General features: G+C 44.9%; 1 protein-coding gene across 1 annotated transcript in view; it reads right to left on the reverse strand.

Moving 5' to 3' along the window:
* CSMD2 (CUB and Sushi multiple domains 2) overlaps positions 1–11,981 on the reverse strand; it is a 260,285-nt gene that overhangs the window by 231,739 nt on the left and 16,565 nt on the right. Inside the window, 1 exon segment of the mRNA XM_009996341.1 lies at positions 5,675–5,891. Within this exon segment, the coding sequence (XP_009994643.1) occupies positions 5,675–5,891 (217 nt within the window).

The raw sequence follows: 11,981 nt of genomic DNA on the forward strand, positions 1-11,981 counted from the left end.
AGGAGAGCCCAGCAATGCACTGGAGGTGAATCCAGCCCCACCAGAGCTACTGCTTGCCCTGGACCTCATCCCTTCTTTGTGTCCATACTCCTTGGCCACACGAACTGGGAACAGCTCCAGCCAGAGGATGCCCTGCCATGCACCTGGGTAGCTAAAGGGCCAGATTTCCATAGCTTAAAAAAGTATATCAAAATGCTAGGACAGCAGCATTTCACACTTCAGTGTACACACAGATCAGTGACAACACAAGCTACCAACCAGTTCAAATGAAAATATTTATCTCCTTCCTGTCCCTGATCAGACACTGGAAGGGGCTGCCCAGGGAAGTGGTGGAGTCACCGTCCCTGGAGGCGCTGAAGGGACTGGAGGTGGCACTGGGTGCCATGGTCTGGCTGGTGTGGGGGTGTTGGGTCATAGGTTGGACATGATGATCTCAGAGGTCTTTTCCAGCCTCAATAATTCTGTGATTCTGTAAACCTTGTATTCCACTCCAGCAGCTCTCATCAGCTGCAAGCCTAAATAGTATAAACATCACTAGAGACCTGAGGACAATTGCTGCATCTTTGGAGAGCAGAACCTTTGTGTTCTCCAAACAGCTACACAATCCCAAACACACTGCAGGGAGGTCAGAGCCAGGCCCCCCCTAATCCCACTGCACTCAGCACTGGCAGGGAAGAAGCTCCCACCCCAATTTAATCATCAGCTTTCATCACCCACCCTGATGCCCCCCACCTGAGCACAGCCCCCCCAGCTGAGCAGCCCCAGATGCAGCTGCTGGAACTCCATTAGCTTTCCTGGACTTTCAGATCTAGTTCCATCAATTATCTCACACACAAAGTTTAAATATTCAGATTCTCTCAGAACAAAACAACGGGGCCATGGGCAAAAGGTCCTAATGCAGCCTAAGAATTATCATCTTAGGGGAAAAAAAGTGTCTTTTATTCTGTGAAGCAGAAAACAAATTTAAGTGGGTTTTTGTTGTGGGTTTTTTTTTTTCCCATGGAGTTAATGTGAAGTGACAAAAAACTCTTCTAAGAGGAAAACGGTGGTAGGACTCTGAAGTTCCCTGAAGATGACAAAGATTGAGTTGGTCCTCCACTTTATTTACTTTATCCTTAGTAAAAAGAAACTGTGGCCACCTCAGAGAGGGGAGGCAGCTACACAGGAACATGTCACAGGACCAAAGGTGACTCAACACAAAATCCTCCAGGAATGTCCTCAGCAGCAGTGACCCCCTGCAAGCCCAGTACCTGCAAAGCCAGAACCCCAGAATGTTGTTTTAACCCAGGTTTGCATCTCTACAAGGGAGAACGTGTGTGGAGAACTGGCACCTTCACTGTTCCCTGTGTCTCCTCTCCTCCTCCTGGTTTTGAGATCAAAAGCTTTGTTCACTTGATTGGTAATTAAGTACAAATCACCCTGTCCATGTTGTCTAAGAGTAATTAAAAGGTTATCAAAGAGAAGCAGGCAAGTACAGGTATCCCTGTTGTATCTGTAAATAGGTCACCCCAGCAGGTAATTCAATGCTTATCACTACTATCACAGAGATTTAAGTTCAAACAAAACACTTAATCTTTCAGTCAATTAAATATGGCCAAAGAGATGATGTAGCTTTTAACTGCAGGTACAGCAGAGATTGGTGGCAATTCCCCTCTCCCCTGCAGCCCCTGGCAGGGCAGCTCCTGCAGGAACAGCAGCCACTGGTGAGGCAGCAGCTGGGAGGGAAGCTGCTCCCAGTGCCATGGAGCAGAGCACACTCAGTGGAGACTTCTCCCTTGCTTTAAGTATGAAGCAAGTGCAGTAAATGATTTGTGAACATTTCCTCACCCTGCACACTCTGTAGGCATCAGAATAGGTCAGTTCCTCCCAGCTGTGTACTCACACCTCCTGGTAACCTCTGTGCAAGTGCAAACTGCACCACTGAGCTTCTGGCTACAATACTCGTTTTTCTTGTTGCACCGGCTCAAACAAACATTTTCTTACCCAAATAAATTCGGTACCATTGAACCATTTCTTTTGAACAGGAAATGCAGACCAGAAGACCAGGCAACCACCTGCCCAGGTCACCCAGGAAGGGAGGCCCAGGGACTGTAAGGGCATAGAAGTGCCCCCAGCATTGCTCAGCACCTAAGCAGTCTCTCCTGGTAGAAATTATTGCATATTCTGCCCCTTGGCCTTTCCAAAGCTGCTTTAAACATGTTTGGAAAGAAAAAAATAAATAAATCTGATTTTTAAAATTGACCAGTCCTATTTTGAATGTCATTCAATGGCTCCCTTCAGACAAACAGAACTGGGTAGCTGAAATTACCAGATATATTGTAAATACATTTTTCCTGAATCTGATTGCAAGCCTGAAACTTCAAATAAGGAAATTGGCAACTAATTTAAGATTCTCACATTAAAAGTGTCCTGCAAAGTACTATCATCAGATGAAAAAGCTTTAAGATATCATGTGGCTTTCTTGTCAACCACTGCCTGGTTATGTCACGTAACAACTGTCTGACACAAAAAGGTGCAGACTCTCCCAAACCCCATAGCAATCTCAGCTCCATAAATAACTCCAAATATTCAAATTTTAGTCAAGTCTCTGCTGAGCTTCTAAGCCCAGCACTGTGGGAAACCAATCAGGAGAGTAACCTGATTGGAGCATCCTCTGAACAATGACACAATCAGCAAAGCTCAATGGGAATTTGCAAGACGACGATTATTGAGTAACTGCAGTTTTCAGATCAGGTCTCCACATGCATCCCTCTGATCCCACTGGCAGTTCAGAAGAGTTAGGAACTTGAAGGATGAGCATTTGGGAAAGTAACGAGCACAAACACTGCTGAGGAGAAGGGAAAGCCAGAGATAGGCACTGAAGGGAAGTTACAAATCTCATCTGAACTCCCAAAAACACTCAGCTTTCCTGCTCAAGTCAAGGGAGAGAAAAATCTGCAGCCACCACTGCTCTCAGGTTTCAAACAAGAGTCTTTTGCAATGGTCCCTGCTGAAAGCCAGTGCTGGAAAAAGACAAATTGTTTCAGAGGAGCTGAAAGAGCCAGGACTCAGAAACAAGCTCTGCTTTTAGCAAACAAAGCAAAGTCATGGCACTGAAAGATGACAACAGCCCTGGGTGTCTAAATTAAGACACTGAAACACATTTAATATTCACATACTCATCACAAACACACAAGGCAGATTCCCTAATATACAGTAAAGCAGTTTATTAGCACATGTCTCATTGGATTAAGTCTGGTCTCATTCTATTAGGGAACTTTCACACCACATTAAATTGCAAGGCAACAGGGTGCTTGCCAGCACACATGACCACAGCTCTTAACCCCTTCTGAGACATGCACAGACATGGCACTGACATCAGGGCAAGGAAGCTCTCAAGAATAGAAGGCTGCAGTGAAGAGCAGGGTCCTGAGGCCAGTGACCATTCTCCGACCCTCAGCACAAGAACATGTCATCAACACCAGCCTCTCCTGCCAGTCAAGTAGGTCTGACCTGCTGCAGTGCTGCTGCTCAGCACCACCTGGCACAGGCAGGGATGCAGTTCCTCTGCTAACTGCTTTGTTGATCAGCCTGGGACACACTGAACAAAACAGCTGCCTTCTTTCCTTCATAAGTCTGTTTTTTTCCTTTCCTTCTGCACTTGCTTACAGCTCATTTTGGCTCCTCCTGGCAGCACCAGCTTTGATGAATGACGCAGGGTCATCCATCTTCCAGTGCTGCACCTGGGTGATGAATTGAGACCATCTGAAAAGCAGGCTGAGAAAAAACAAAATTGATAGCCACAGGAAAAAAGAAAAAAGGGAGGGAAAAGAATAAAGGGGGGTTGGGGAAAAAGACGTTGGGCAACAGCTACAGAGTTTGAGGTGAGATTGATGAACCAAAAAAAAATAATTAGCTAAACAAAGAAGTGAGACACCAAAGAGCACAGAGGAGCCAGCTGCAGGTTTTGAAGTTGCTAATCTAGAAACATCCAGGAGGAGAATGCAAACATCCATCACGCAAGAGTCCAGATCTCTTTTACTTTTGTAAGCCCTCTGTAAGTGCTGTCAGAGCTCCAGAAAGCTCAGGACCTTCCCCCCATTCATTTCACTTTCCTCCATTGTACTGACAGCCCATTTCCTGAACACCCCATCTCCTCATTACAGATCAAACATTCTCACATTGCTTTGTTCTGGTTTCATCCCACCACTCACACTCTTCTACCCAAGCTGTGCACACAGTTCAGTGATGAAGAGCTTCCTTCCACTTGTCTCCTCACCTTTCCCATTTGCAGGGCTACCCATCAGCAGGACAGTACCAGCTGTAGCTCCTGTCTGCTGCAGGAAGGTGTCCTTTCTGTTACTCCTATCATGCTTAGAGCAATGCTTGGATGCAACTTTGTCTAGAGCCATCTTACCAGTTTACTACACCATGACCCTAATTCTGAATTCCTTCCACCCATGGATTTTGCTTCTTTAGCAGAACCTCCCACACTTGCCTAGAGGGCAAAAGGAAAATCTGGCACTGCTGAAGAGCAGAACAATTTGCCAGGGGCTTCTCAGGGCCAGAGCAGGCACTGACTCCTCACCGTACAGAGCTTCCTGAGCAGAATTTATACCAGATGTAGACACCCTTTACATAATACCCAGAGCAAAGCACTATGCTACCCTCTCATTAAATGATGAGGTGCCATAATTAAGATTATTCTCAAGCACAGTTGCAAGAAGATGTGGTTTATTTGCATAACTGAAATAAATCTACATAAAGAGCTGATTTTTACCACTATTTCTCTAACTCAGATTTTCCAGTCAAGTTAGACAAGACATTGAGGTCAGAGGATCTGCCCTAAAGTGGTTCGAAGTAAAATTAATTTCCAAGTCTGTCCATGACTCCAGCATTCTTACTAGGGACTCTAACACTGGATGCTGCCACTGTTTCTATTACTTTCTGAATAAATTGCTGTCAGACTTCAGCTGCAATCAGACACCCCAGCAGGAAAGAGCAGCCATGTCACAAGTCACCAAGCTGATTTCATCTGTGCTTCAGATCTGGAAGGTCTAAGATCATGACTCCTTCAAGTGCAGAAGCCTGACATGTCATAGAACAGTTGCTACCACAACAATACTTTTCTTTTTTACTTGTTTTTTTCAAAATCCGCCTTTCATTTAACTTTTTATTAATGCCAGGATGGTACCTGAAACTCTCAGAGATCAGAATCCATGGAGAGTCTTCATAATAAAGTGTATTACTTGGTAACTCCTTACCCCTCAATATCCAGCAGCTTCGTGGGATGTGGCAGCATCACCCTGTCCAGCTGGGGAACAGACTGCAAGTTCAGGAATTACCCAGATGCACCCACAAGCATTGACAGAGCTATAAACTGAAACCCATTATCCATCCTCCCACTCAGAGAATCTCTTTTGGATTGAGGGAAGCTCCTCTGCTCTGCTTTCCTCTTGCTCCATTTTCTAATTAACTTCTCCGGATGCCTAGAATGACTCTTGATAAATCATCACTGTCAGGCATTCAGAGAAACATTTCAAACCTTATCAGAGATAAGAGATCAAAACAACTGTAAGAGCTGCTCATGAAGAAGCACTCCCAGTTTATTGCAGCATAAACCTCCAAACTAGATTTAATCCCAGCGGCAGGAACAGGAACATGGTTAAACACATCAGTGTTGTGAGCAACATACCTTGTTCTCAGGTTCCCCTGCTGAGGGAGTCCATCGTAGACAGATAATACATCAAAATCTTCCTCTAATGCAAAGGACTGGAAAACAAGCTGTATCCTGTTCTGCTCCTCAGCAGTGATTGTCCACGTGCAGTTTGCATAATTGGGGTATCCATATGGGAAGCCCGGACTCTGTATCGTCCCGTTTGGGCCCTGCAGGATGTGGCTGCAGTTCTGGGCTGGAGAGAGAAAAGACAGAAGTACAAGTCAGATGGTGTAGGATACATGTTACATTTACCCCCAAACAGATCACACAGGCTTCTTTCCATCAAATTGCTTTTTGGTTCTTGGGTCCAGGGAATAGATAAAGGTAAAATCTAGAGATGCACGTTTGTCCTCCCTGCAGAACTGGACCCCAGATACCACCTCCTGGGCACTGCTCCCTCTGGCTGTAAACACCACGGGCTGGAAACAGCTGGATTGCAGCAGCTGCACACTCAGACATCCTTTCACAGCCCACGACAAAGTCCAAAACACTCTTCATTAATCACCCCGTGTACTCAGGGATCCAGCACCTTGCTGTGCTCAGTACCTGAAGCATGAGGGGCTCACAGGCCACAAACAATCAGAAGGACAAATGCCAAGGCTGGCCATCTTTTACCCTTAGTTACATTTAAGAGACAGAAGATCAGGGCTGAGCTGTGCAGACAAATAAGGGGCAGACCAGCCCTCATCACTCTGAAAGGCCAAAACCTCTAATGGACATAATGAGGAGCTGAGTCACCAGATGAGTCTGGCTGGACAAGGCTGCATGAAACCTGAATGGCAAGAGATCAGAAAACAACGTTGTTCTGACTCCACAGAGCAGGACACAGTTCAAAGGCTTTAACAAATGAACCATTCTTGAACAGTTATTTGGAATAAAAAACAAACCCTCTAGTCTCCACAGCTTCTTAGAGTAGCAGGTCTTTTTTCCCCATCCACATTCTTTCAGGCAAACATTGCTCACTGGCCTGAAACCCCCTCCCAGCAGGGGGAAGACCTGATGGTTTTCATACAGTCTTGCCATCCATGTTCCCTCTCAGTCTCTGGTTTGCTCCCATCACCAGATGATCACTGGTGTAGTGATCACCAGTGTCACTACAGATCCCATTAGACCCGGTGGGGGTGAAAAGGAAAGAAAACCTTGGCTAGACCAGCCTCTTCAGGCTGCTTTGATTTTTCTCACCCAGGTCTGAAAGGTTTCAGCTCCTCATGCAGGCTCAACACACAGGAACTATTGGGAGACATTTGTTAAGGAGCTGCTGTAGAGCTGCATCCTCTGAGAACAGCCCAGTCCTGTACCCTCCAGCTAGATACTTAACACCCCCTTCACATCCATTTTCCTTCTCCAAAGCAGAACTTGTGAACACTCTATCCCAAAGATAAAGATCAACTGCCCTGATGTACAATTTCTGGATGTGTTAGATTTTCTGCTCTCTGGGGAAACAGGTACATAAATGTGTTTTCGGAACAGCCAAGATGACAAATTCTCCTTAGTGTTTTCCTCTCTCCTCACTGCTGCTTTACCTAAGTGTCTTCTGAGGCACAAGAAAAAATCCACTCCAAACAAACTAGTCTAACTCCTACAGGCTTTAATGGAATAACTCCTCTGGAAGGCAACCATTGTGAGACCAAAAGCAGAATTTCACCTTGAACCCATGGCCACCACCAGAGCTGCTGACCACTGCTGCCTGCATCTGCTCCAGCTTGTCCTGCTGCTGCTGGCCTGTTTACCCCAGCTCATGGAGATAACCAAGGCTTTCAAGTTGAAATGAATTAGATTAGAAATTATTTCTTTGATTTCTCATTGCTTTTTTCAAAGGCAGCAATGGCATTTGCACTTCTGAGTGCCAAACAGCTACAGGTAAAGAACTGCAGAGTAGTGCTCATTAAAGCCAAATATAATTAGATTGACCTACTTTGGTGCAAAAATGCTTAGAGGAACTTCTCTCTGCAAGATGAAGTTCACAGCTTTATGAATCCAAAACGGTCAATCATATTTACCACCCAGGGACTCTTTTTGTATCATGTTTATTAAATCAATGAGAGTTAGGACAGCCCCATAACCCACCAGGGACTCCAACTCAGCCAGGCACACAACTCGTTACCAGGGCAGACTAAAGCACTTTGCATTTCTCCAGCACCTGGATCTGCCTCCCTGTGCATTCTGTCAATACATAACACATGCACAACTGGGATCTACCTCCCTCCTCCACTTCAGTCCCATTTATTTGGAGAGTTCTCTGAAAGGCTGCATTACCTTGGTGCCAGAAAGCTCCACAGGGGTGGGAATATCACCCTTTCCAGGGTGGTAAAAGCAGGCCTGGTTTGGTATAATGACTTGGAGACTGCCAAGGATCTGTAAGTTTCAGTTCTCTAAAATTCAGTCACATCCTCTGTTCTTCAACCAGACCAGCACTCAATATGCAATGTGGGGATATTAAATCTGTCCCTACTGCACATTTTTTATTTTAATAATAAGTAAATGTCATCAGAACAATTTAAGGAAATTGGGAAATTAAAGAGGCTGTACCTCTTTATTTCCTGATTATATAAAAGCTACTCATGTTGCATGAAGTTCAGAAAATAAATTCAAGGTCAGAGAGACATTGTTCCAAACACCCCTAAGGTCACATGAAAGGCAACAACCTTTAAGATGAATATAAATTTATACTGCCCTTGCATAAACAGTGATTAAAACAAAGGCCAGAAAAATGTACAGAATCTTAAACCTAGCTGAAGAAAAACAAACAGATAATAGAAAAAGAGGACACAGCTTTATGACATATCAAATCAATCTACTGAAATATTTGTGTGTCGATGATTCTGACCAAGATGTGCTTTGGACACAGCTAAAAGAAAATTGCTTATTGCAAACAAAAATTAGTTTTTCAGAAGCTGACAATCTGGAAAGCAATATATTCTTCATCAACTGTAATAGCAGGGAACTTCATTTATATTGGGCACTGCTAGAGCGGCGTCGGCAGGCGTGGGAAAGGGATGCAGGGAGCCCAAGAGGATTTATGCAGACTCTGTAATTTGCTTTCAGGTTTGAGTTAGTTCAGTTCAGGCTCGACTGACAAAACCTTATCTAAAAGTCTCAAGTACATGACAAGGAGACACTTTGTTTCTCCTCTGAAGACTTGCAAAAAACAATCCTCTTCCTCCCTGTGGCCTGGGAGCAGGAAGGAAAGGTCTGAAAGGGCCATTCCAGCTCCTGCCTTAGAAAGTTCCAAGTGAATTCATATTTGACAGAGTCCAACCTTCTTCCAGGTTTTCTAGAGTGTTCTCTCCAGACCAGGTTTGACACAAGGCCCCTCCAGGAACCTCAGTCAAGTAAAGAGCAGCAATGATAGGCCAAGCTGCAGCCAGGGACCCTCCTGGCAGAGCACCCACCAGCCCTGGCACCGGAGGCACAACCTTCCCGGACGCTGCGTCCCCCCTACGTCCCACTCTTTATCCAAAAGCTACATCAGGGAATGAGAAAGGTAAACACACAAAGCCAAGGGATCAAGTGTCACCTGCTGGAAGACTCAGTGTGCCAGTGTAAATATTTATGCAGATATTCCAGGTTCTAATACAATATTCATGGACTCCTGAAGGTGGGACACCGAGATGAGGCGCATCAGCTGCCACACGGTTGCGGGCACATGTCCTGTTTTGTGACAGAGATCACCAGCCTGGGAGTGGAGCTAATCCTAACCCGTGTGCTGCCAATGCAACCTGCTATTTTCAATTCTGGAAAGTGGTTTATTATGAGAGGATACCTTTTAATGAATCCATCAATGTAATTTTATTGCAGTAGCACTTAAGGTTTCCAGACAAGGACAAAGACGCTCTCAGACTTGGCACTGAGCAGTGGACAGAGCCCTTCTCCAAGGGGATCACAACCTAAGGCAGAGGGAAAAAACCACAGCCCAAGGAAACCTGCACTTGTGGAGGGCTTGGGGCTTTGCAGAAAAACATCTTTATCCAGGGGCACAGATACTTCCTCAATGATAAAGCTTCAAAGGGAGCTCTACCAGCTTCCACTTACAATACTGGCTCTGTGAAATACACACTGCTTGGACAATGTAAACAGCCCAACGAGCTCTGCTTCTGCTCCTCTGCACAAGGACAAGGATGAAATATTTACTTTGCAATATGCTCACAGCAGAGCTGCATTTCTAACAGAAACATGGGCTGCCTCTGGCAGTTTGTAATACACAGTGAATCCACACACCACAAAACTTAACACAACTGGACACTTCACCAAAAAATACCTGAGCTGAGCACAGCTCTGGCTGCCTCTGCTTAAGCAGCCAAGTTGCCAACTGCTCAAGTTTCATTCCGGGTATTGATCAGCCTCTTGCCAAGAGCTGGGTAGGAAAAATGTCCTTGTACTCAAAAAACTAAGACTTCATCTGAGAGTACAAGCTCCGTGTCTGGAGAACAGAAGCTAGTGGGAGATTTGTTTACACTGTGTATCTGAAGTTGTTTAGCACAGGAGCACATCATAGCAACAGGATTTTGTTTCCTTCACATAAGCAACACTCACACCCAGGAACAAGCTGCACCCTCAAGCCCCTGGCTGGGACTGGGTTTCAACACATAACATAGAATTTCAGCAGCTCTAAAGATTCATATAAACTTGTAGACTCAAATTGTCACTAGAAATCTTCAGCAGGTTGTCAGAAGCTAAATAATAAACAAAGGCTTTGTCTGACATTACAAGTGCAAAGGAAATTGGTACAAAACATCATCTCTCACCTACTTTCAGTTCCTTAAACTTACCAGGCCAGATCCATGGTAACAGAAATCAAGGAAGTGTTTTAACTGTGCTGATTTACATCATATTAGTATCTAAGGAAGTAATACTTGAGAGAGGGAAACAACCTATATTTTAGGAAGCACTTCAGAAACAAGTTGGTGACCTTTTTTCTCAGCAGAAATCTAATTGAGCAAACACTGATCTCTGGTCACTGCACAATTCCAAAGGTACAGGTGTCAAATCACACAGAGATGCTCTCAGCACCAACCCCTGCTGGGGGCACATGGCTGCCTGCTCACACTGCAGGCTTTGGTATTGGCTTTTGCCTTAGGTGTTGTTCCATAGGTACAAACGTTTCCTTTGGGCTGTTCTAGCCTATTCAGTGCAATAGATGAACATAACATTTCCTCCAGAAAGCTAATATCCATATCCTGCAAACAAACATATAAAATCTGGCCTAAAATAGCAGGTCCAACTCCTGCTCATACATCAGTAATTTATTATTTTTTTTCTATTTACATTAATGTCCAGAGTCATTCACCTTCACTGCATAGAGTTCTTCAACCAGAGCCACCAGACCCCAGCTCAGGAGCAGCACCCACTGACACGGGTCTATCAGCACCCTCAGAGAGCACATCTGGAGGCTGTGATGGGCAGGGTCGAGCTCAAGGATGGAGACAGAGCAGCCAAACCCCGTGCAGAAGTGCCCCCACTTCCTTAATGGGATGATGCAAGTGGAACCACACAAGACCCCTCAGCTTCTCACCCAGCTGGGCACAGGAGCAACAGCTCAGGCCCCTGCTGGACACCTCCCTTCTCCCAAAGGCACAAACCCTGCTCTGAAGGTGCCTCAGGGCAGGGGGCTCACCAGGGGGTTATGGAAAGGTCACAGCCAGCTCCTTCACACAAGACCTTTCACAATCTTACCCCCACCAAGAACATCCTCAAAAACTCATCCCTTGCAGTGAACAGCTGATCCTTAACAAGTCCTTTTTTTAAAAAAAAGCACTTTGATCTCTCATCTCAATATGAAAAAGGTTCATTTTCCCAAAGTTTCCTGGTTTGAATCATCAGCAGCTAATGCTGCTTCCTTACAAGTCACTACAATGACAACCATCAGCAGTTTACCCATAGCCTGGCTTTGACTCTCCTGTTCACACAATTTAAGTGAACAAACAGGGAAAGTACCTTCACACTTCATAAATCCAAGCCTTGTTTCCTTAAGTATTCACCTTTTCATAGTTTTAACTTAACCTACAGTCTTATATCAAAGCCTTCTGGGTAATAAATAATGCAGAGATGTTCCATTAACTATAACTTTTAATCAAAAGCCAGGGGATCCAAGCACATCATCAAGAGGATGATTTACATCTCAGATAGTCAGTGCCTTTTTCTCTCTGAACACATGGAGTGCTAAACTGAAGAATGTGAAGGCAAAGAACATGCATTTTATCTGCATCCAGCTCAGGCCATTACTGCCCAGTCCAGAAAGAACAGAAACATCCACCTCAAATCAAAAGCAGCATGTGAGTTTTCA

This window comes from Chaetura pelagica, unplaced genomic scaffold (genome assembly GCF_000747805.2).
Source record: "Chaetura pelagica isolate M959 unplaced genomic scaffold, ChaPel_1.0 scaffold404, whole genome shotgun sequence".
Classification (NCBI taxonomy): domain Eukaryota; kingdom Metazoa; phylum Chordata; class Aves; order Apodiformes; family Apodidae; genus Chaetura; species Chaetura pelagica.